This window comes from Cervus canadensis, chromosome 5 (assembly GCF_019320065.1).
Source record: "Cervus canadensis isolate Bull #8, Minnesota chromosome 5, ASM1932006v1, whole genome shotgun sequence".
NCBI lineage: Eukaryota > Metazoa > Chordata > Mammalia > Artiodactyla > Cervidae > Cervus > Cervus canadensis.
This window is the reverse complement of record NC_057390.1, coordinates 10,136,606-10,163,386: the sequence shown is the minus strand read 5'-3', so window position 1 is coordinate 10,163,386 and position 26,781 is coordinate 10,136,606. Positions and strand designations below refer to the sequence as shown.

Sequence of the window (26,781 nt, the reverse complement as noted above, 5' to 3'; positions counted from 1 at the left end):
AAGGCACAGTTTGTTTCGTCGGGGTGGGGCCCTGGTATTATAATACATTTAGTTCACTTAGGAACTTCCCTTTAAGAGTTAAGAAAACATTTTCACTCCTAAATGATAAGCCAAGGTAACCTTCCACAGACCCTGCAAAAATATCTCAAGTTTCACAGTTAAATAGAAACAAATGTGTTGAGACATACTTTCATCAGTCCTTTCTTTCTTTCAATATATTTTATTCTGATGAAGTTACAAAAGTAGATACAAAACACTTTCTTAAAAAAGTACAGTTAACCGACTTAGAAAAATAGATAAAGCCCCTAAAGGTTTAAAAATACAAAATAAATTTTCATGTAAAGAACATTTAAAAATATTTTAGATAACCAAGACTAACTTAAGCAAGTTATTTTCAATGTAGACCAAACATAGAATGTTGTCCTATAATAAATCTATAGCACACTGGTAATCCATTCGGATTTACAGAATACTTGTTTGAAACAGAATCTGATGAGAGAAAACCCAAGTGAATTTCAATACAGTTGCTTCAGTAAAATTACTGCTACCACCCCAAAGCCCATTACAGTCTGAAATATCAAAATCTAATGCAAAAGCACAGGAAGACTGAGGAGCTACTATTTTCCCTCTTTGCCAGAATTGTACAATAGTTAAAATCGAAATCCAGTTACTGAACTGGTATGAGGAGGAAATAATGTCCCTGTTAAAGCTGCTTAGTTTGGTGTCCCAGCTAGTATTTTCAGGCCAGAATTCTACAGAAAGCAGACAGACTCCTATAATCAGGCTAAGGTGACACCAGCAGCATGACTGAAGCTGCTTAGAAACAGATTTCTAGGACTCACACCCTTCGGGACCAGTTTGTTTATGCTTATGAGGTAATGATGAAATATTCAGAAGCTTCTCCACTTCTAATGCGACCTCACTGCTCAGAGAGAGGGCCAAACAGCATAATCAAGAAATCTCAAAAATATTTGAAAAATTAACATCACCACCAGGACTGCTCCTCTTGCCTCTGCTGTACTAGAAAAACTTTCCTTTTGCTGTTATCAATGTCATGATGCATACAGATGTACATTTCTCAAGCAGGCAGCTACATGAGCTAAGGATCTATAGGTCTTAAGATGAAAGGAAATACTTTGTTAACTGGCAGCCTACTAAAAACCACTTTTTTCACAGTTTGGCAAAGAATAAAGGAGCCATTTGGTTGTCAATACAAAAACTGTAGTACAAGGAAGTTTCACTATTTAAACAAAAATCTGTACATCATTGTCCAAAAGTTTTTTTTAAAGGCCTGGAAATTAAAGCACCATAGGATTAACTGCATAATTCAGCAAGTACTATCCAACCCATGCTTTTAGTCGGGTGTGAAGAGCAGTGATTGAGACACCTCAGAGAGAGGACTTCTGATTAGGAGGAGCCAGGGGAGTGAGTGTTACTCAGGGAGATAAATCAAGACTGAGAGGAGTCAAAGAAAGACAGACTCCTTCCAGCTTTAATCAAAGGCTGGCCTTCCAGCCAAGCCCAGAAGGTGCTATCTTCTCTATGTTCTCTGCTCCATCCCTCCTGTTCACTCCCTGGCCTTGGATGTAAATAAATAATGTTAAACTAATGTTTGGTTGCATTCTTGGTTAAGCCAGATTAACTGGGAATGCTTTTTCTTTTTTGGTATTGCTTTTATTTTTTTAAAAAGGGACATTTTGAATTACCTGAATTCTTAATTACCAACAAATTTTAAAATTTATGTCCCATTATTAAGCTGTCTCTACTACTTTTACTTTAGTTACTTAGTTTTAGGGCTCTAAGTCATGAAGAGAGGGAGGATTTCTACCACTGAAAATAAATGAAGGAAAGTAAGAACACTTATTTGATGATACTTAAAATATTAGAAATGATAAAAATACAATCTTATTTGAGAAATATTTCATTCCTAGCATACTTAATTAAAGCCAACAATGTTCAAAGTCAAGAGGCAGTAACATCCTAACATTCTAAAAACCTTCTTGTTTGGAAATGATCAACATAAACATACAGAATGCCTGATGGTTCTTTTGGATAATCTTAAAATGAGGATTATGGAATGTTTCATAGAGGACTTTTTTAATAAGGGATTTTCCCACTATTTCCCAAAACAACAATGTATGGTTTCAGCCTAAATCAGATAAAATGTTTTGTTTCCTATAAAATTCTATATATATTTAAGAATTTATTGAAATTGAGTTATTACAAAAATGGAGTTTCTAAGTCATTTTTTCTTTACAATCTAGTAGAATAATAAAAATAAATAACCAAAAAACCCTTCAAATTTAACCTTAACCAAAGGTATCAAGGAACATGGTGAGTACTTTGCAAAAAATCATAGCTCTGAAACAAACGAACTTCAAGTGTTGCCAGTCTGGCAAGTCTTTAGTAATATGTGTGCCTCAATACACTTCAAACAGTCTATATCTGAAAAATCTAGTGAAAGTTAGATCTTTTCTTCACTAAAGGAGATTCTTTTTACCCCAACAGAATAATTTCAAGTTTTGATACAAAAACAATTAAAACAGAATAAAACGCCAATCCACCCCTTGACTATTAACAGAATGAAGTATTTTACTTATCCCATTTTTGTCTCCTTTAAACATATACCCCCCACCCCCAGCACAGACACACACACATTAAAGAACATGTAGCACACTGAACTTTTAGCTGGGTTATAAAATGTGCGCACCTTTAAGGTTTTTTATTACGGCTTTCCTTACGTTTTAACCTTACTGGGATAAAGTTCATGCATTTCTACACTACTCTTAACTAAGTCTCAAGACACAATAAAAATACATGTAAGTAGTTTCTCTTTTAAGGAAAACTCAAAAGAATCAAGTACTCTTAAGTACTTCCTTCTATTCTCCTATCCAAATTTCAAGGCCTCTGAAGCCAAAAACATGAATGAAAATAACAGTTTTTGAGACCCAAATGTGTTATAATTTTTTTGGAAGTCTTTTCTCAGCCAAAACCTATATATTAAAATTAATCTGAATGAAGCTTTTCAAAATAAAAATCTGCAAGACAATTAATTCTTAGATGCCTTAAAAAAGTTCTTTGATACACACTAAAAATCTAGATAGGCTGTGAATAAAATCCCAAATAAAGATTAAATAATAAAGTCATTTTAGAAATAACTCTGGTTACTCCCATACCATGTCTTATGATGATTTAAACTGCAATCATGGATTTTGAAAAAATACATGTATATAACCTATAAAAACACTAGCATACAAACTTCAAACTAAAAGGGCATCCAAAGTGACACAAATGTTTTTAATCTAAAGAAAATTTGAAAATGCCTCTTCTATTTGTAAAATAAAAGCAGAATAAAACTGATCTGATTGCATTATTAGGAAATTTGTTCTGGAAGCTTGTTAACAAATTATTGGCAGAAATTTTTTATATCCATCATGCTGTTACCTGAATCAGACTTCAGTCATCTTCTTCAGTAAATGAGTAAGTAAACTAATAAACTGCAAGTGAGTCTTCATATACTACAACCAAAAATGACTCTGTGGTAATAACAGCAGTGATCATACAGTGCCTTAAATTCAGCCATGTCCTGAATTTCTCTCTGAAGGTATTAGGCCAACCTACCTTTGGGACAATTTTATCAGTAGACACAGGCAACTGGTGTCTTTTTATCCTGTTTTCTTAAAGTCTGTATCACTAGTCTATAACAGAAAGCAATGAGATAGCTCTAGCAGTAGATGAAGCAAGAAGGTAACTGTTCCAGAAGAAAAATTTATCTGTCTTTTGATCCAAGCTTCTCAATTAATTCCTGAAGAGGTGCCAACTCACGTCTATCAATCAGATTAAACTCCTAAAAAAAGAAGAAAAATAAAATTAAAAAACAGATCTAAAATTAAAACTCTGTCATTCAGAGAAAGGATTTCCAACTCTAGCTTTCTGAAATCCAAAAGAATGATGAAATAATCTCTATGAATATTTTAAAATAGGATCATTTTTACTCCCTATTTTAATATACAAGGGGCTTAATAGATAGTGGCCTCCTCTGGGCACTTTTACTTCCATATACCTACATTTACATACTATCTATGACAGGCAACAATCTCTAAGAAAGACAAGAAAGAAAGCACAGTACATTCTCCTCTGTGTGGTACACAGAATTGGATATATAATACCTACTATACACGCTACTATAAAAGACTTTATTTTTGGGGGCTCCAAAATCACTGCAGATGGTGACTGCAGCCATGAAATTAAAAGACGCTTACTCCTTGGAAGGAAAGTTATGACCGTCCTAATAGCATATTAAAAAGCAGAGACATTACTTGGCCAACAAAGGTCCATCTAGTCAAGGCTATGGTTTTTCCAGTGGTCACGTATGGATGTGAGAGTTGGACTGTGAAGAAAGCTGAGCGTCGAAAAATTGATGCTTTTGAACTGTGGTGTTGGAGAAGACTCTTGAGAGTCCCTTGGACTGCAAGGAGATTCAACCAGTCCATCCTAAAGGAGATCAGTCCTGGATGTTCATGAAGCTGAAGCTGAAACTCCAATACTTTGGCCACCTCATGCGAAGAGTTGACTCACTGGAAAAGACCCTGATGCTGGGAGGGATTGGGGGCAGGAGGAGAAGGGGACGACAGAGGATGAGATGGCTGGATGGCGTCACCGACTCGATGGACAGGACTCCGGGAGTTGGTGATGGACAGGGAGGCCTGGTGTGCTGCAATTCATGGGGTCGCAAAGAGTCGGACACGACTGAGTGACTGAACTGAACTGATAAAAGCTACTGGTTTTCCCATCAAAATATCTATAGAGAGATATATTTATATTTGCATAAAGAATTATATATTTCTAAAGTTAGCTTAGAAGTCCCTATTCTTTGATCATTTTTTTCAAACAATGTGAATTATTTTGACTTTAAAAAGTTCTAATTTCAACTAAGGGCCCATAAGGAAATGGGCCACACCTCTGAAGGTGGTGGTTCTTTGTGACATTTCTAGCTGCTAACTTTGTAGTTTCAGCCTGAAGTAGACTTCTGGAAACTAACTCAAGATATTTTAGCTAACGAGTTCTTCCAAAAGTTTCTCCTCCAGGCACAGACATCTCATGAAACGAGACAACCCTAGATGTTTTTCCAGTGGCATCCCTTTATTCAGCAGTAGCAATGGGACACGAGGGTGTTGACAAGTTTTCCTGGGTGTTTAGTGCTTCATGTCATATGCCAGTCAGAGACCAGGGTCAGGTCTCTCCAGAGGCAAAAGGCCCCAAATGGGGGTGATGCCTTCTATTCTGTTATGTACATCAAAGAAATAAACAAGAAAAAGGGAATAAAACAGGAGAACTCTGCATGCTTACCTCTATATCTATAAATAAGACACTATACTATACTTTTTGTTAATTACCAATTCAAATACGTCCATGTCAAAGGACACACCAAATTCAATGCAATTCAACTTACCTGAACGAAGAAAATAAAGTGCTTAAAGGAGGTGTTGAGGTGGGCTTCCTCCTGCAGCTGCATTACAGAATCAAAGTGCTGGTGATAAATATGGGCATAAACCCTGAACAGACGCTTTAGAATGGTCTTTGCCACGGACATAAAGTTTTTAGGAAATGGGACACCTGTAATGTATATATGTTTCAATCAGTCTTTTACCAGTAAGAGAAAAATAAATAGCAGAAAAATTTAGACAATGCCATAAACATCTCCAATACACAAATTCACAAATACAAGCTTCTATCCATATATATATTTTTTAAAAGGCAAGGGAAAAAACCACCCAAACCTAAGAATGTGAGGTATCCTCATACCACACTTTTGTTGAATGCCTTAGAATAGTAGGCACAAGTGACAAGTTATGGGAGATGACGCTGAATCGTCATCTTGTTTTTTTACTTGTTTAATACTCGAGATTTTTACTTGTTTAATACTTGTTTAATGATGAAATAATCTCTATGATTTTTTTGTTTACTTGTTTAATACTTGAGAATTTCTCCCTAAAATTAACGGCAATAAGTTTGTTTCTTGTTTTCTTGGCCCTGTCATGCAGCCTGTTGGGAATCTTAGCTCCCCAGTCAGGGATCGAACTCGAACCCCCTGCACTGGAAGCGTGTTTTAACCACTGGACTGCCAGGGAACTCTCAGGAAATTCTATTTACAGTTTAGACTATAAATAGAAAATTTTTACTTTTGGCAATTTATAACTCTAAAAAGATTTTTTACACATACACATACATACTCAACCAGGACTGGAAATTTTCCCAAGCAAAAGAAAAAGGCACACCTTGAGTCACTATTATCTACTGTCTACAAATAAAAAATATTTTCTCTTCTGAAGTACTCTGAAAATCTAGTCTTCCTTCTTAGGCTAGGCGTCCCCAACTTTTTATTTAATTTTTTAAAGTGCTATTTCCATTTTCCTATAGTGTAAGAAGAGGAATAATACTTTCTATAAAGGGGAAGAATGGCACCTCCCTATTTTTCAAAGAAAATAAATATCTCCTCATAAAAGAACTGGGAGAGATCTTAGTCATCGCTCTCCAAGCAGTGCAGGTGGGGATATGACTGGCTGCATTCCTGAGAATTTTGGTTGACAAGATCAATGTTTCTTAGAAAACAGGTACAGAAGGCAATACAACAGGCATGGAGTACAGATAACAAACACATAAGAAGGCAACTGCTTCCAAAATAACCTAGAGTAGTTGGCCTAATAGCACTATACTACTCTTGAACATGTCCTTTTCTCTAATCTTTCAGAAAACAAAAGTTAAAACACTTTCTCCTTCCCTGCATTCTGTATTCTTGACCTCTCCACGAGTCCTTAATAGTTTGAAATTTAGTAAATTTTGCTCTTGTAAGCTGATGTATGTGTATGTGTTCCTCCACCCCTCACCCCCAGTCTTTGTAACAACCTGCCTTTTCACACATTATTCTGAGGGTGATGGACATGTTTTTCTGGACTTGGTCTTATATTCATGTATTGAAAAGATGGATTTTTAAGTCAAATCCTTTTTCTCTCAGAATTAGAAAATGGGCAACTGGATATTAAAAAGAATATTAATAAGCTAGATATATTAGCTTAAAAATGAGTAACAATCAAGTTTTGTCTAAAATAAATAATGGCATAAGTTAAGATCTGGATAATAGTCTAATGAAGGGGGAAATAATTCCAGAACATTAGGATAAAATATTGAAGAATTGGGAAGCTGAAGAAAGAGAGTAATGACAAAAGTATTCTTTACCTCCGGTAAGAGGGAGACTCTGATAAATAAATACAAGTGATTTATTTTAATCTAAACACTTTCCAAGCTGAATTTAACATTCAAGCACAGCCAATACACAATTAAGGATCTATGAGAAAGGAAACAAAAGGCTTTATAGAACAGAAAAGTTGGTCAACAGCAAACAGACCAAATATAACAACATGACATAAATTTTCAAAAAGGAATCTGCTATGTTCTGAGTGTGTGTGTGCATGCGCGCACACATTCACACGCACTTTGTTGCTCAGTTGTGTCCAACTCTTTGTAGCTCCATGGGCTGTAGCCAACCAGGCACCTAGGTCCATGGGGAGTTTCTAGACAAGGATACTGGATTTGACAGCCACGCCCTAATCTAGAGGCTCTTCCCAACCCAGGGATCAAACCCAGGTCTCCGATACTGCAGGCTTGGTGCCTCCTTCAAAATCATATTGAAATTCTAACACCCTAGACAATGGTATTAAGAGGTGGGGCCTTTGGGGGTGATAAGGCCATAAGGCCTCTGCCCCTTTGGCTAGAATCAGTGCCCTTACAGGAAGAAACAGAGATGATTTCCCTCTCTGCCATGTGAGGATACAACAAAAAGACTGTTTTTTGCAATCTGTAAACCAGGAATAGGACCTATGACAGAACCTAGCCATGCTGGCCTCTGATCTTGGACTTCCAGACTTCAGAAGTTAAGAAACACATCTCTATTGCTTATAAGCCCTCCAGTCTCTGGTACTTTTTGTTATAGCAACCCAAACAGACATGACAGAATCTAACAATATGTTGTTCATTAGATACCCTATACTGAAAATGACAAGGATCAACCACATCCATGAATATCAATGCCAAAATCTTAATCAAAATATCCAGAAATAAAAAAACTCTTGCAGCAAAACATTGAAAAAAATAGAGAAAACCTTATGATCAACAACAGAAAATAGAAGAGCATCTGACAAAACCCTACAATTTGATTTTTAAAAATTCACAAACCTCTAACCAAAAGGAAGAGTCCTGCTTAATGCTGAAATACTAGAAGCACTCACATGAAAGTAAACAAGAAAAGGATGTTTGCCTTCATTGCTTTTACTCAGCACTGCTCTGAAAGTACTAGTTATTGCAATTAGTTAAGAGTACACAAGTAGTATATTTATCAGAAAAGGATAGATGGAATTAGTATCATCTTAGTCTGATGTGACTATAAACTTTAAAAACTCAAGAAAACCAATCCAAAAGAAATAGTCAGAAACTGATGGTCAATTATAAAATTCATAGATATATCAACAATTTTCCTATATACTAAACAATAACCAGTTAGAAATCAGATTATCAATAAAAACATTAAGCGCCTAAGAATAAACTTAAGGAACTTGAAGGACTAAAGTAAAATACAGAATTTTTCCAAGAGGGAATAAGAAATAATTAAAAGACTGTTCCTGGATAGAAAGACTCAGTATTGTCAAGAGAACAAGAATCCCTACAATAATTTACAAACTGAATGAAATCTTAATAAAAATCTCACAGGTATTTTTTTTACCTAGACAAAATGTTTCTAAATTCATTGGAAGAACAAACTTTCCAGAATAGCTGTGAGTATTCTGAAAAAGAAGAGCAAGGAAGAGAGACTAGCCCTACAAGATGTTCAAAGATACTTGGCCATGGTAATTAAGAGTGTGGAATTTCTGTAAGAATAAAAACATTAAAAGACTTCAAAACATATGTCAATTTGCTGTACACACATGAAAATTAGGGACTAAAAGACACATGTATATGATAAATGGTACTGGACAAACTGACTAGCATTTATAATTGGGAAAAAAGTAAGAGGAGTGTTGAGAAAAAATTCCTGACAGAAGAAAGATTTAAAAACAAAACCACAAAAGTACTAAATAAAAGCATTGACAAACATTTTTATGATCTTTAAGTAGGAAAGTCCCTTCTAATCATTGTATTAAAATCCAAACATCATAAAGGCAAAGATTAATAGGTCAAAAAAAGAATAATATACATAGCCAAAAAATCCTCATAAACAAAATAAGTCAATAAGGCAACCTGAAGAAAAACACAACATGCATGACAAAGATCTAATATATCCTTAACATAAAGAAATAGACAAAGGATATAAACAGAAAACACACAATGATCAACAAACCAAAAAATGCTCAATCTTTTCAATATTTTGTAAAATGAACATTATACTAGAAATGTATTTACCCATTTTAGAAAAGATGAAAAACTGAGAGGCAACTAGTACTGACGAAGAAACACAGGCAGACACAAACATGGCTGGAAGGAGTATACATCTATAACCTTTTTTCAGAGAAATCTGGCAGTCTTTATTAGATTTTGTTACTCTAATAGACCATTAAAAAGAACATAACACATCTATCATTTAAAAAGAATATTAGTTCTACAACATTAACTCACCAATTTTAGAAGGAAAAAGAGTTTCATCATCAAGTTGATCCTGAACCCAAGTCATCAAATAGTCAATGTATTTTGGTGCAGAACATTTGATTGGCTTTTTAATATTAGTACCATCTGCCCAATGATATTCATATCTGAAGAGAAAAAAGTTTTAGTAATAAAGTTTTAAAAAACATGTTGCAACTTATAATCACAGTAGGTTCACAGTTTGTCTACGTTGTTAAGTGTGTTCATGCACACATACACACACATAAAAATAATTTTAGTAAAGTAACCAAAGTTCTACTGAAGATTACTTGGGAGTTCCCTGAAGAAAGACAGTTGACCCTTAAACAACAAGGGTTTTGAACCACACAGGTCCACTCAGACACAGATATTTTTCAACAGGAAATACTACGATCCACGGTTGGTTGAATCCACAGATGCAGAGGGACCATGGATATGGAGGGCTGACTCAACTTATACAATATTCTGAAATATGATGGTAATAAATGGAAAAGAAAAAGATAGTATGGAAGCTGGCTGTGCCAGACTTTGTTTTACAACACAGCCCTGAGAAAGGCAAGGAACTGAGTCCCTGTCAGTTAGACAGCAGGTGCTGAGGAGTGGGTGAGGTGCCGATGGACCCTCCATGTTCTGAGCTTGTTGGCCACTAGGTAATCATCAACAGAGCCAAGATTATAAAACCCTGTTTTTTTGAGAGGGTTCTAAAGAATAAATCTTGTGCATGCATCTTTTTCTACTTCACCTTTGCTAAGCAAGAATGATTAATAATAAAACTTCACTTTATGAATCATTTAAGCCAAAGACAGGAAATTTCAGGACTAAAACAACACTTCACAAAATAAAAAACATCTCTCCTAAAATAATGTAAAAAGAACAGAACTCAAATTCACTGGGGACCTTTTTTACCTTTACATAAAAATGACAGCAAGTTCAGAAAGGATTATTTTTTATACCATCTCTCATCACACAAAAGCCATCAACTGTTACAGGAAAAAAGGTTGGAAGGACGCTAAAACGCTAATTCTGTAACATCTTAACCTTGTGGGTGATAAAGGGCTCTACCTCTTTGTCAATATTTCTAGAAATTATTACAGTAAAAAAATTTTAATCTACCATCTGTAAGTCAGGCAACTAAAGCAGCTCAATTTGGAAGTAATTAATACCAAATAAACACAAGGAAAAAAATCAAATATTAAAGGGTCAACTAAAAATTCTAAGAAACTAATTTAAAAAACAGAAACAAAACCATAAATTTAACAAAATTGAAAAAATAACTTTTGAAAAAGCAAGATAAACCTAAATTTCTTAACTTTCAATCCTACTGAACATTCATACTTACTACAATACAATTATAAAAAATCAAAACACTGGGAAACACATACCAAAGTAATAACTAAAAAGTTAAAGGTAAGCTTTTGTTTTCACAAGCAAACAGGCAAGAAAAACAACAAGTCTTTACTATTTAATTTATATCAGTTGGTGATTAGCTTTATTTAGTAATTCAAATACCTATATAATAGCCAGTTTAAGTACCTTGGACCTGCAGACATGACTGGACAGCTTGCTTCAGTGCAGAATTCTGTGATAGTTCCATATAACATGTTGATCTGGTTGAAGAAATCCACAGCTGGAAAATTAATAGCAGAATTGTGTTAAAATGTCCATGTAAACAAAATAAAACATCATATCTCTCAACTGGAGGATTCAGTCAAGAATCTTCAGGAGAGTCAACAGTCCAGGGGCACTATAAATTCTCTTTTTTAAATTGTCACACCTAAAGTAAACTTAATTATTTATTTATGTGGCTGTGCCAGGTCTTAGTTGCAGCAAGTGGAATCTTTAGTTGCAGCATGCGGGATCTAGTTCCCTGACCAGGGAGCAAACCTGAGCCCCCTGCACTAGGAGCTCAGAGTTTTAGCCACTGAAATCACCAGGGAACTCCCTTAAGTAAACTTTTAATATACTAAGCTTTTAAGCAGCCTGTAAGCAGGAAAATATTAGAGATATTAATAACTTAATGGCAACTGAGCTTCCAGTTCAAGATGGCGGAGTAGATCTTAGATCTCCTCCTGCAAGAGCACCAAAATTGCAACTAGTTATGGAACAACCATAGACAGGAGGATGCTGGAACCTACCAAAAGACACCCCATGTCCAAAGACAAAGAAGCTGCAGCGAGACAGTAGGAGAGGTGCAATCATGATAAAATCAAATGCCACAGCCACTGGGTGGGTGACCCACAAGTTGGAGAATAATACCAAAGAAGTTCTCCCACTGTTGTGAAGATTCTGAATCCCACATCAGGCTTCCCAACCTGGGGATCTGACAAGGGCTGGGAATCCCCAGGGAATCTGATCTTGGAGGAAAACAGGATTTGATTACAAGACTTCCACAGGACTGGGGGAAACAGAGACTCCACTCTTAGTATGCACAAACAAAACCTTGTGTGCACCAGACTCAGAGGAAAGGAGCAGTGACCCCACAGGAGACTGAACCAAAAATATCTGCTAGCGCTGGAGGGTCTCTTGAGGAGGCAGAGGTCAGCACGGGCTCACTACAGTGTCGGTGGAAGGTCCCCCTTGGCGTAAACCCTCTAGCAGTTCACATTAAACCCTACCATAGAGCTATAAAACCCAGGGCTGGGTCACCTCAAGCCAAAAAGCTTCCAAGGAGGGAGCACAACCCTTCCCATTAGCAAATAATTGGACTAAAGCTTTACTGAGCAAGGCCCTGCCCACCAGAGCAAGACCCACTTTTTCCTACCACCAGTCCTTTCCATCAGGAAGCTTACACAAGCCTCTTAGCCTCTTCCATCAGAGGGCAGAGAGAAGAAGCAAGAAGAATCACAGTCCCCCAGCAACGAAAACAGAAACCATATTACAGGAACTTTCACTTTTCACTTTCATGCACTGGAGAAGGAAATGGCAACCCACTCCAGTGTTCTTGCCTGGAGAATCCCAGGGATGGGGGAGCCTGTTGGGCTGCCGTCTATGGGGTTGCACAGAGTTGGACACGATTGAAGTGACCTAGCAGCAGCAATCAGCATGAAAAAGCAGAAAATTATGTCCTAGATGAATGGACAAGATAAAACCCCAGAAAACTACACGAAGACAGAATACCTTCCAGAAAAAGAATTCAGAGTGATAGTGAAGATGATTCAGGATCTCAGAAAAAGAATGGAGAAAAGATTGAGAAGATGCAAGAAATGTTTACCAAAGACCTAGAAGAACTAAAGAACAAACAGAGATAAATAATACATTAGAAGGAATCAACAGGAGAATAACTGAGGCAGAAGAACGGACAAATGATCAAGAAGACAGAATGGTGGAAATCACTGCTGCAGAACAGAATATAGAAAAAAGAATGAAAAGAAATGAAGACAGCCTAAGAGACCTCTGGGACATCATTAAACACACCAACATTCGGATTATAGGGGTCCCAGGAGGAGAAGAGAGAAAGAAACTGAGAAAATATCTGAAGAGACAATAGCTGAAAATCTCCCTAATGTGGGAAAGGAAGTAGTCAACCAAGTCCAGGAAAACAGAGTCCCAGGCAGGATAAACCCAAAGAGGAACACACCAAGACACATAGTAATCAAACTGACAAAAACTAAAGACAGAGATAAAACATTAAAAGCAACAAGGGAAAAGTGACAAATAACATACAAGGGAACTACCATCAGACTATCAAGTTGATTTCTCAACAGACACTCTATGAACAAGAGGAGAATGGCAAGATATATTTAAAGTTATGAAAAAGAACCACCTACAACCAAGAATTCTCTACCCAGCAAGACTCTCCTTCAGATTTCATGCAGAAATCAAAAGCTTTCCAGATAAGCAAGTTATCCGCAGCACCACCAAACCAGCTTTACAACAAATGCTAAAGGAACATTTCTAGGCAGGAAACAAGAGAAGGAAAAGACCAACAGAAAATAAACCCAAAACAATTAAGAAAATGGTAATAAGATCATACACAATCAATAATTATCTTAAATGTAAATGGATTAAATGCACCAACAAAAAGACTGGCTGGGTGGATGAAAACATGTGCATGTATGCACTTCCATTTACCACATCACTCTGCTTGACCCCTCAAATTGTATGTAATTATGTTCTTAGGTTAATCATGTCCCCATTATGGCTTACAATTGCAATTACCTTTTTTGTCTGGCTATTGATTGTGAAAACTGATACACATCTTCCAGTATTGTGATTATGTAACTATCTCTCATTTAATACCACTGTATCATGATTGGTCAAAAGAAAAATAACAGAACTCTATATTACCAAAATTACCATTTACTAGAAAAACCTGTAACCACTTCTTAAAATCCAGACATATTATCAGAATTATCTTGGAATTTTTTGAAAAATACAAATACCTAGGTATAGATTTTTTTTGCGCCAGAGTTCCAGATATGTTTCCAATGAGCAACCATGTTTAAAAACAAATGGATCAAATGAGGAAATTTTACTTTTATCTAGCTTCACTTTTTCTATTTCATATTCAGTGCTCCCACTTCATTTAGTTAATGTTTTCCAATTTCTCCATCTGTTCTTTTTTTTAGCCTTTATCAAACATAGTAGAAATCTCTTGCATTCATATATATAGTGTGTGTAATATATAAATTTTAGAAAACGTCTGAATTTTTGCCTAACTAAAAAAATTTAGTCTGTTTGACTTGGTTTAGTTTGATTCTACTTGTTTGATTCAGCATGAATAGAATGTAGATTTCTAATTAAAAAAAAAGACATGCAACAAGCAACAAAGGTTCACTATACAGCAGAGGAATTATGGACTGTGTTATAAGATACAGTCAATATCTTGTAATAATCTATAATGGAAAATAATTTCAAAATTTATATGTGTATATATATAATCACAAACAAAATTCTACTTTTTGAAATTTAGTAACATTTATCTTTTTGCCAGTTTTTCTAAATGTCCTATGAACATCTAGTAACAATGTATGAGATACAAAATTTTAAATACATTTGTTTAGAATATAAGATTGTTATATATATATATCGCTAAGTCATGTCTGACTCTGACTCCATGAACTGCAGCACACCAGGCTTCTCTGTCCATCACTAACTCCCTGAGTTTGCTCAAACTCATATCCGTTGAGTCAGTGGTACCATCCAACCATTTCATCCTCTGTTGCCCCTTTCTCCTGCTCTCCATTTTTCCCGAGCATCAGGGTCTTTTCCAATGAGTCAGCTCTTTGCACGAGGTGGCCAAAGTATTGGACCTTCAGCTTCAGCATCTGTCCTTCAAAAAAAATATTCAAGGTAGACTTCCTTTAGGATTGACTGACTTGATCTCCTTGACGTAAGGGACTCACTAGAGTCTTCTCAAGCACCACAGTTCAAAAGCATCAATTCTTTAGCGATCAGTTTTCTTTATGGTCCAACTCTCACATCCACACATGACTACTATAAAAACTATAGCTTTGACTGTATGGACCTTTGTTGGCAAAGTGATGTCTCTGCTTTTTAAAACACTGTCTAGTATTGACATAGCTATTCGTTCAAGGAGCAAAACGTCTTTTAATTACATGGCTGCAGTCACTATCTGCAGTGATTCTGGAGTCGAAGAAAATGAAATCTGACACTGTTCCCACATTTCCCCCATCTATTTGCCATGAAGTGATAGGATCGGATGCCATGATCTTAAAGTTTTTTGAATGTTGAGTTTTAAGTCAACTTTTCCACTCTCCTCTTTGACCTTCATCAAGAGGCTCTTCACTTCCTCTTCACTTTCTACCATTAATGTGGTTATCATCTGCGTATCTGAGGTCATTGATATTTCTCCCAGCAATCTTGATTCCAGTCCGTTGTTCCATGTCTAGCTCTTACTGGTGCTTCTTGTTCTGCATACACATTTTGCAGAAGGCAAGTAAGAGTCTCGTATTCCCATCCCTTTAAGAATATTCCATTCTGTTGTGACCCACACAGTGAAAGGCTTTAGCATAGTCAGTGAAGCCAAAGTAGATGTTTGTTTGGCTTGCTTTTTTATGATCCAGGGTCTGTTGACAATTTGATCTCTCGTTCCTCTGCCTTTTCTAAACCCAGCTTGTACCTCTGGAAGTTCAGTTCATGTACTGCTGAAGCCTAGCTTGAAGGATTTTGCTGGCATGTGAAATGAGTTCAACTGTACGGTAATTTGAACATTCTTTGGCATTGTTTTTCTTTGGGATTGGAATGAAAACTGACCTTTTCCAGTCCTGTGGCCACCACTGAGTTTTCCAAACTTGCTGGCATATTGAGCACAGCACTTTAACAGCATCATCTTCTAGGATCTCAAATAGCTCAGCTGAAATTCCAACACCTCCACTAGCTTTGTTCATAATAATGCTTCCTAAGACCCACTTGACTTCACACTCCAGGATGAACAGGTCCAGGTGAGTGACCACATCATTGTGGTTAACTGGGTCATTAAGAGCTTTTTTATACTGTTCTTCTGTGTATTCTTGCCACCATTTCTGCTTCTGTTATGTCCTTGCCATTTTGTCCTTTATGGTGCCTATCTTTGTATGAAATGCTCAAATTAATATAAATAAAACTTACTATATTTATTAATGACATTATTCAAGATGCTCTTATTTTTTCTGCACTTGATAAAATATTCTCAGAGAAATGTTAATGTTTCACTATGATTATATATATATTTTCTTTTCCCTTATATATCTTCTGATTTTTGTTTTATGTATCTTTATTGTTAGGTGTTTAATGGTTAACGATGTCTATCTTCTTTGTGAATTATATCTTTTATCATTAAAAATGCTCATCTTTGTTTCATTTAAAAATAAATAAATTTAAAAACAAAAAACAAGCAAAAATTCTAACTTAAAGGTAATTATTACATTAGAATATACAATTTGATGATATCCAAGCAGAGGAAAATCCATACCTTCTTATCAGTCTCGACCAGACAATACCATTTGTTAGGAAACCATTTGTGTTAGGAAAGAGAAGAAAGGTATTGTGGAATATATCGTGAGGGAGGTGTTTCAGTTCTATCAGGCATTAAAAAAATCTAACTTATCATAAAAAATTGAGACCCAGTTCATATTGAGGACATAAAAAATACATGAGATAAAGTCCCTTGTCCTAGAGTCTCTAGCTAACAAAAAGGACAAAATCAAGAGAGGGATAATACAACATATAAGAAGAGAGCATCCAAAGGCCAACAAGAAGCACTAGAAGAATTCAGAGAAAAGGTAACATCTTGGGAAGCTGAGACAGTCAAGGAGCACTTCCTTAAAGAGCTTCAGCTAGAACTGGAAGAAAATGGAAGAGGAAGGGGGTAAGAAACTCAGGCTTAACTGACTGAAACACACTGCTTTGCGCAGAGAGAACCACATAAGTCTTGGAAAGATTTGTTAAAAGGTCTCAGTTCCCTGTCTAAAAGACTACCGAAACTTAACTAGGGCTTTTCCAAGTTTCTTAAAAAACGAACGAATAAAAAAGCTCCACCATGTCAAAAGGAATTTTATACAAAACCCCCTCACTTATAAACTTTCCTCTTAAATTAGTCATGTTTTCTAAGAAATACAATGCAATACTCTTTCAAAATAAAGAATGCGCCTAGATGGTGTGCTGGTTTATTGGTCTGTTCTCAAAATATGGCCCAGAGATTCCCTGTTTTATAGGGGAAACTGTGAGGTCAGAAACATTTTAATTACTCTGAATTCTCACTCTCTTAGGAGGCATGGAGGAGCTGTCCAGAGGCTCCATGGTATGACATCACAACAGACCGAATGCAGAGCAAGTATGAGAATCCAGCCATAAGACATAAAATAAGATTTGCAACCAATGCCATACTTCTCACTAACATTTATTTTGGAAAATAGCTATTTTTATAAAAATACATTTTGTTAACATGTAATGGGTTTATTATTGCTATTTTTAGATGAATTTTAAAATAAATATTTTAAATTGCTCAGTTTTAATTTCTAACACAGGATCATTAAACACAACTCATATAATTAAAAACTCTTTGCGTTCTCAATAATTTTTAAGAGAATAAAAGGATCTTGGAACCAAAAGGTTGAGACTAGCCGATCAGAGCAGAAAGTCTCAAAGAAAAATCTAAGGCTGAAGAAGGCCAACAGACTCCTTCAGGATGAAAGGTGATACACAGACAGCCAACAGACACATGAAAAGATGTTCAACACTGGGGCTTCCCTGCTGGTACAGTGGTTATGAATCTGCCTCGCAATGCAGGGGACACTGGTTCTATCCCTGGTCTGGGAAGACCCCACATGCCTGAACTATAAGCCTATGTGCCACAACTGCTGAAGCTTGTGCGCCACAGAGCCAGTGCTACACAATAAGAGAAGCCGCTCAGTAAGAAGCCGGTGCTGCAACTACAAAGTAGCCCCCATTCTCCACACACAGTGGAGAAAGCCCACACACAGTAATAAAGACCCAGTGCAGCCAAAAACAAAGAAATAAATAAAGATGGGAAACAACAACAAACAAGACGTTCAACATCACTGATTATTAAAGAAACACAAATCAAAACTACAATGAGGTACCACCTCACACCAGTCAGAATGGCCATCATTAAAAAGTCAACAAAAAACAAATGCTGGAAAGGATGTGGAGAAAAGAGAACACTCCTACAATGATGGGGATGTAAGTTGGTACAGCCACTGTGAAAAATTATGGATTTTCCTCAGAAAAAATAAAAATAGAATTACCATATTATCTAGCAATTCCACTCCTGGGCATATATCCAGACAAAGCTGTAATTCAAAAAGATACATGTACTCCTATTCACAGTAGCACTCTTTACAACAGCCAAGACATGGAAACAACTAAGTCTAAAGACAAATGAATGCATAAAGATGTGGTGCACATATACAATGGGATACTACTCAGCTATAAAAACGAACAAAATACAGCACTTCCCTGGTGGTCCAGTGGTTAAGACTAGGTGCTCCCAATGCAGGGGGCATGGGTTCAATCCCTGGTTGGGGAACTAAGATCCTGCATGCTGCCCCCCGCCCCCCACAAAAAAGAATGAAATAATCCCATTTGCAGCAACATGGATGAACCTAGAGATTATCATACTGAGTGAAGTAACTCAGAGAAAGACAAACACTGTATGATATCACATATATGGAAACTAAGATATGACACAAATGAACCTATTTATGAAACCAACCACAGAGAGAGAACAAACTGGTGACTGCTGAGGGGGGAGGGGATGGAGGAAGGATGGGGTAGGAAGGTGGGATTAGCATTTGTAAGCTTCTTATATATAGAACAGATAAACAACAAGGTCATACTGTATAGTAGGGAGAATTAACATCTTATGATAAACAATACTGAAAAATATAGAAAATGTATACGTAACTGAATGTATGTATATATAACAATCACTGTGCTGGACAGCAGTAAGTAACACATCATTATGAATCAACTATACTTCAATTAAAAAAATCTAAGAAAGAATAAGATAATTTGAATAAGATTACAAAAAAGGGGTCTTTTCTGAATAGATAATACTTAACATGGTTCACATAACAGAGAGATAAAAATATATAGAGAAAAAAATCTAGGGACTTCCCTGGTGGTCCAGGGGTTAAGAATTCACCTTTCAATACAGGGATGCAGGTTCAATCCCTGGTCAGGGAAATAAGATCCCTCATGCCATTGGGCAACTACTGAGCCCATGAGTTCTAGAGCCCATGTGCCAAAACTAGAGAGAAGCTTGCATGAGCAGCAAGGAAACATCCTGCATGCCACAACTAAATAAACACACACCCAAATAAATAAATAATTTTTTAAAAAGATCAAATCCCAACCATTCCAACTTCCCCCCTACACACAGGTAACTGCTAATTTTTTCTGTCTCTTGCCCTGTAAGTTTCCTTATCCCATCTAATACAAAAGAAAACACACTATACAGTTTTGCACCTTGGTTTTTTTTTTCCTCTTAGTAATATGAATAACATTTTTTAATGAGTTGAGGAAAATAAAATTTTTCTTAATGTGGCTACTGGAAATTTTTAAATTACATTTATAACTTACAATATATTCCTATTAGACCACACTGACCAAGGCAATGATTATCAACACAGTAGCATCTACACTGTTGGAAGTATGTACCACCACCTGAGAAGTAGTCTTAAACAAACAAAATCAAACCTGAATTTGACCAAAGCTCCAAATCTGTACTAACATGGCAGCCACTAGACACACAGGGCAATTTACAATAAAATGAAGTTAAATTTAAAATTCACTTTCAGTCCCAGTAGCTGCATTTCTAGTGCTAAATGGCCACAGTGAAGATATACATTTTCATTATCACAGAAATATCGCTGGGATTTCCTTCAAAATAATCAAGGTAGTGTACAGAAACAGCACAACTGGCCATGAATTGATAATTGCTGAAGTTGGATAATAGATACCTGGGAATTCATTCTACTAGTTTCTCTACTTCTGTATGTTTGAAAATTTCCATTAAAAAGTTTTAAAGATTCCTGGAACAACAAAAATTCCTAAAAGACTTAAACCCTATCATCTAGAACTGATCTCATCTCAAAAATGATGGACTCCAAAATGATGCTCCAGTCTCAGCATATCCTCCCATGTCATGCCCTTACTTTCCTGAATTCAGAGTGACTTTCAGCTCATGGATCACTCTGCTTTCTCCCAGTCTCTCAATTTCCTTCTGACTACTCCAAAGTCACAATAATCAAGTGACTGACCAAAGCAACTATGCTTGACTTTTCTGTATACACAGCCAAGTGAAAGGAGCTGGGAGTGGGGGCACAACTGTGAAGATGGATCCCTACAAAGTCATGTCCATCACAGGTAGGATCTTTGTATTTTATCAATTTCTCATTTGACCTCACTCAGCAATTCAGACCATTCTCAGAGATTACCCCAAAGCACTCTCCATTTCTCCTCAGGTCTCTCTATTCAACCACACAACTACACCCTGAAGAGAAAACACTTTGGATGTATTTGCACTTACATGTTTCTTCATAGATAATCTGTTTTATCATGATACTTACATTCAAATGGGCTTCCTTGGTGGCTCAGATGGTAAAGAATCTGCCTGCAATGCGGGAGACCTGGGTTCAAGCCCTGGGTTGGAAAAATCCCCTGGAGAAGGGAATGGTTACCCATGCCAGTATTCTGGCCTGGAGAATTAATTCCATGAACTGTATAGTCCATGGGGTCGCAAAGTGTCAGACACAACTGAGTGACTTACACTCACATGCATAAAATAAAATTCATTAACAAAAACATTTTAGCAAAATCTTATCAACTAGTTATGTTCAAAGTTCTTAAAAAACTTACTGTTAACAGCAATCCATTCATTGAGGTCCTCTCCCTCGGGCAACATAACAGCTTGTCTCAAATTCCCACTTCCTAGAGTTGCTTCTGCATGTTTTAAGAGTTCATACTGATGAGATCCTTCAGGGATATTCTTCTTTGGTTTGAATGTTTTAGAAGAGCGGCTACTACTGTTAGGTTAAAAATAAGAGTATATCAATTTTTAGGACCGGACAGAGAATGACAATCTTAGGCATATAAGTTGTTTTGAAATTAAAAAACATTTCCTGAAAAGTGTGACGATGTGGGGGTGGGGGGGACACAATAAAGTAAAGATTTAAAATTTTAAAAAAGTTTCCCCTACACAGAAACAGGAATAGCAGCACGATTTCACATAGAGGGCAATTTTACTAAGCTGCACGAAGCAGTCTGGTATAACAGAAAGGGCACCCTAACCAAAAGAAGAAAAAGCCTGGATTCTAGTTCTTGATCTGCCACTAACTCTGTGATGACTTGAGAAACCTAACCTCCTTTTGGCCTGTTTTCACCTACAGAAAACAGTGCTGCCAGAGTGGTAGTTCTAAGGCTCTTACAGCTTAAAAATCCAGTTTTCTGTATCAAAATACTTGTGGTGCCATCAAAGCAAACTACAGAAGAATCACTAACATTTGGAATTTATGGCAAGGAAAATAAACAACTGGTTTTGGAGGGGAAAAGTAAGCTTTTATTCCTATCTCACACCATTCCTAAGGTCTTCCTAATATAACACAAACCTCAGGAAAAAATGGACAGATTTCTAACTATAACAATTAAAACTTCCATAATTCAGAAACAAAAAAGTACTTGTAACACATATTACAAAGTATAAACTAAATAATAAAGGGCTTTTATAATCAGTTAAGAAAAAGGTTTTAATGGATGAAACTTGAGCCCATTATACAGAGTGAAGTAAGCCAAAAAGATAAAGAACATTACAGCATACTAACACATATATATGGAATTTAGAAAGATGGTAATGATAACCCTATATGCAAAACAGAAAAAGAGACACAGAAGTACAGAACAGACTTTTGAACTCTGTGGGAGAAGGTGAGGGTGGGATGTTTCGAAAGAACAGCATGTATATTATCTATGGTGAAACAGATCACCAGCCCAGGTGGGATGCATGAGACAAGTGCTCGGCCTGGTGCACTGGGAAGACCCAGAGGAATCGGGTGGAGAGGGAGGTGGGAGGGGGAGGGGGGATCGGGATGGGGAATACGTGTAAATCTATTGCTGATTCATATCAATGTATGACAAAAAAATAAATTAATTAATTAATTAAAAAAAAAAAAAAAGAACAGCATGTATATTATCCATGGTGAACCAGATCACCAGCCCAGGTGGGATGCATGAGACAAGTGCTCGGGCCTGGTGCACTGGGAAGACCCAGAGGAATCGGGTGGAGAGGGAGGTGGGAGGGGGGATCAGGATGGGGAATACATGTAAATCTAGGGATGATTCATATCAATGTATGACAAAACCCACTGGAAAAAAAAATAAATAAATAAAGGGAAAAAAAAGAAAAAGGTTTTAGAAAAATGGGCTAAAGAGATGAATATACAATTAAGAAAGAAAAACAATGACAAATGAACAGATATGAAACACTCCTCAATCCGTCCCTTCTACTTCTAGGTATCTCTCCTTGATATGGATAAGGATGTGTTTTCCAAGATTGTTTTTAATAGTGAAAAACCTGGAAACAATCCTAAAACTTACTAGTGGAGAAATGAATATGACACATCTATGTCATGGAATACCACATGGCAATTAAGAAGAACAAGATGGAGCTACATGAATTCACATAGACAGATTTCAATACATGGTCACACATATTACAATATGAAATGCACAGAAGTCTATTTTGTAAATGCATGGAAAATGTCACCCATCAAACTGATACTGGTGATTACTTCCAGGAAGAGAAAGGAAATAAGACTGAGGACTTTCACTTTACCTGAGTAATCTGAATTTTAAATAAGACTGACTGTTAAGTAAAAAGGAGTTATGAAAACAATAAAAATCAAACAAGGGAAGTTTGTGTTTAACATAATAAAGAGCTAAATTTAATAGGGAAGTATTACATTAGAGGGAATGGCCCTTTACAATAAAAATAAGCTGTGAATGACAGGAAGCTAAATATGGAAAACTAGCAAGAAAACTGTCTCAAGGTTCTGTATGATCTTCATGTAAATGAAGATGTCTGTGCTTCAAACGGCACCAAGACAGTGAAAACAATCTAAAAAATCGGAGAAAATTTTGCAAAACGTAAATGTGACTAAGGGACTTATATCCAGGATAAAGAATTTTAACAACTTAAAACCAAAGACAAGCCAATTTAAAAAATGGTCAAAATGTTTGAGTAGATATTACTTCAAAGAATATACACAAATTGCCAATAAGCACACAAAAAGGTGCTCAACATCATTAATCACTAAGGAAAAACAAATTAAAATCACAATGAGATACCATTTCACATCCACTTAGGATGTGCTATAATCAAAAATTCAATTAACAAGTGCCAGAGAGGGTGTGGGGAAATTTCCAAGAGAATTAACACATACATCCAAAACAAAAATCTATACCCAAGTTTATAGCATAATTATTCATAATAGCTAAAAAGTGGAAACTCAATTGTCTATCAATAAAACAAAGTTTAAAAGAAATAAACAGAGCCATATTTAGGTCCAAAAAACAAATAAGAACTGTGCATCCACAAACAAACCACTAACTAAACATTAACATAAGAAAAAGACGTTATGGGGGGGATTGTTCTGGTAATAAGGAAACTTTCAATTAAAATAGAAATCAAACAGATTTTTTGATACGGTAATCACACTTTGAAGGCTATTCGCTTAAAAAAATAATTCAAAGGCGGGGAAAAGCACTGTTAGTCAAAGATATTTCCTGTAATCCTATTTTACGATAGCAAAATACTAGAAAAGAATCCAAATTTCTCACATTAAGAAACGGGGTGAACTCTGGTTATGATACACTATTTTAGACGTCAAGTATGTGAGTGATGCCCATAACTAAAAATGGATTCGCTCATACAATACACATTTAAGTAGTACACTAGGTAGAGAGGGCCACTAGAGGAAAAAAAGGTGCTACAGCAATGCTTCCCAAACGTTAATGTGCTTAAGAATCATCAGAGAATTTACAAACTTTTCCCACTTCAAGGCTCATTTGGGTCCAACAGCTATCTCTAAAACAGGATTCTACAGAGTTAAAAAAACGTTAGTTAATTACACAAATTCACAAAGTGGGCTGAATCAGAACTGTATGGAAAGGCCGCAGCTTAACTTTAGAGACACTCCCACATTTTCCTGGGGCGGCATTTTTCCACGGGGGTAATTTAATCCTGACGATAACAAAGCTGGCGTACGGTGGAATAAAAAGCTTAGTCAGCATGCATCGTTGCTAAAAGGCTGGGGACTTGAGAGAAACTGGGAGCCCCGGATCGTCTCTCTGCCCTCAGGCGCACTCGGGCGGAAAAGTTTCGAGGCACTACCGGCCTCGGGGCCTTTCTACACCCCAATCTTCTCGCTCCGCTTCCTTTGCCTCGACCTTCATCTCCGTCGGCTTCTGCCCACATCCTAGACTCCTCCAAGACTCCGAGAGCTAGCAGAGCAAGCACCTGGCACCCCAACCCCGGCCTTGGGGACTGCCCTCGCCTCAGGCGCCCCATCGCCCCTTCCGGCCCTCGGCCCTCACTCAGCCCTGGAGCCCCGGCCACACTCACAAGAGGAAGCTCATCTTCTGTCCTCGGAGGGGAGGGGCCGCTGGCCCCTGCCGCGGTCAGGACTCGGAGTCCGCGCGGAACCGGGAAGGAGCCGAAGGTCCGAAGCCGGCGGACAGCCGAAGCCGGCGCCGCCACAGCTCCAAGCCCGGGTGGAACCGATGCAGAGCCGGTGCAAGCGGGTGAGCAACTGAACCCGCCTAGTACTCCTCCCCCACCTTCCAGACCCAAAATGCGGAACCAGCAAAATCTCGCGATCTAAGGCTTCGTTCGGCCCCGCCCTCCCCGAGCGTGTCTACAAGCCCCTTTTTGCGCCGCCCGCTCCTTCATCTCAGCCAATCAGGGGCCTCTAAGGTTGGTTTTCTGCTCCGGAAGTCGTGGTGGGTTCACGGTCCTTGGCCTAGAAGAATGGCTGACCTTGGTTCTGATTGTCGCTGCTCTGCGCCTCCTGTCTCCCTAGGTGGCAAGGGTCCTCAGTGAACGCAGAAACTTATATATATTTTTTCCCCATTGTGGTGTGAAGTTTGTGGAATCTTAGTTCTTCGACCAGGAATGGAACCTGGGCCAATGGCATGGAAAGTCCCGAGTCTTAATTCCCCCCCCCAAAAGTTTTAAATTTAAATTTGATTTTTTAAGTTGAGATTTAAAATTCACTCTTTATTTATTTTTGAATAATTGTATTTATTTTATTAATTTTTGCAGTGTTGCATCTTCGTTGCTGAGCACGCCTTCTCTAGTTGTGGTGCACAGGCTTCTCACTGTGGGGGCTTCTCTTGTGGAAGGAGCCTAGTCTCTGGGGCATACAGGCTCCAGTAGTTGTGGTTCCTGGGCGCTAGAACACAGCATAGTAGTTGTGGCACACAGGCTTAGTTGCTTCTCGGCATATGGGACTCTTCCTGGGTCAGGGTCAGAGATGGAACCTGTGTTTCCTGCATTGGCAGGTGGAGTCTTTACCACTGAGCCACCAGGGAAGCCCCAAATTCACCCTTCTAAAAAGTACTGCTGCTGCTGCCAAGTAGCTTCAGTCGTGTCCGACTCCTAGCGACCCCATGGACTGCAGCCTACCAGGCTCCTCCGTCCATGGGATTTTCCAGGCAAGAGTGCTGGAGTGGGGCGCCATTGCCTTCTCCGCTAAAAAGTACACTTTTGTGTTTTTTATCAGAGTATTCAGAGTCCTTCAACCCTTATCTGGTTCTTGTTTTTTTTTTTTTTTTCCAATACCTCCCCCCCAAAACAGGTACCCATTAGCAGTTTATCCCTGTGCCTCCCTCTTCCTAAGTCTTGGCACAACTGATCTACCTTCTTTTTGTATGACTTTGCCTAATCTGAATATTTCATGTGAGTGGAATCATACAATATGTGGTGTTTTGTGACTGCCTTCATTCAATTACCATAATGTTTTTAAGTTTCATCCACAATGTAGTATGTATCAGTGTTTTATTCTTTTTATAAATGAACACTATTCCATTGCATGAATATACTATATTTTTTTAATCCATTCATCTACTGATGGATATTTGGGTGGTTTCCACTGTTTGGCTGTAATGAATACTCTTGCTACAGTTTTTGTGTGGATGAATGTGTTCTTTTCTCTTGGGTATATGCCTAGGAGTAGATGTGTCAGACAGATACAGATAACTGTATGTTTAACCTTTGGGGTAACTGCCAGACTGTTTTCCACCTTAGCTGCACCATTTTACACTCCCACTGGCAAATATCCAAAGATTCTGATATTTCCACATCCTTGATAGCATTTGCTATTATGTATCTTTTTGATTATAGCCAGCCTAGTGTGTGTGAAGTACTCTCTCTTGCTTTTGATTTGCATTTTCCTGTTGCAGGATGTTGAGAATCTTCATGTTTATTGATCTTTGAAAAAAATGTATTTTTATCTTCAAGTTTGTTTTCTTCAGTTGTGAAAGTGAAAGTGAAGTCACTCAGTCGTGTCTGACTCTTTGTGCCTTTGCTAAGTCCTATCGAATTCTTTGAGACCCCATAGACTGCAGCACACCAGCCTCCTTGCCCTCTAC

At 37.4% G+C, this 26,781-nt stretch overlaps 1 protein-coding gene across 1 annotated transcript; it reads right to left on the bottom strand.

The window, feature by feature from the left end:
• Positions 1-204: 204 nt before the first annotated feature.
• MOB1A (MOB kinase activator 1A) lies at positions 205-24,996 on the bottom strand. Its single transcript, XM_043468139.1, has 6 exons — positions 24,755-24,996; positions 20,995-21,161; positions 11,206-11,299; positions 9,667-9,800; positions 5,453-5,616; positions 205-3,847 (listed from the first exon to the last, which is right to left on the bottom strand). Exons 1-6 carry the CDS (start codon positions 24,766-24,768, stop codon positions 3,770-3,772), a joined length of 651 nt encoding a protein of 216 aa, XP_043324074.1. The 5' UTR covers positions 24,769-24,996; the 3' UTR covers positions 205-3,769.
• Between the last annotated feature and the right edge of the window lie 1,785 nt (positions 24,997-26,781).

Excerpts from the sequence above, each read along its gene's own strand:
- MOB1A (XM_043468139.1), bottom strand. Across the intron at positions 9,801-11,205 it reads GTCATGTCTGCAGGTCCAAG|ATATGAATATCATTGGGCAG; the intron begins GTACTTAAACTG and ends TTTTCTCTTCAG. Across the intron at positions 5,617-9,666 it reads TCTTTTTCCTTCTAAAATTG|GTGTCCCATTTCCTAAAAAC; the intron begins GTGAGTTAATGT and ends TATACATTACAG.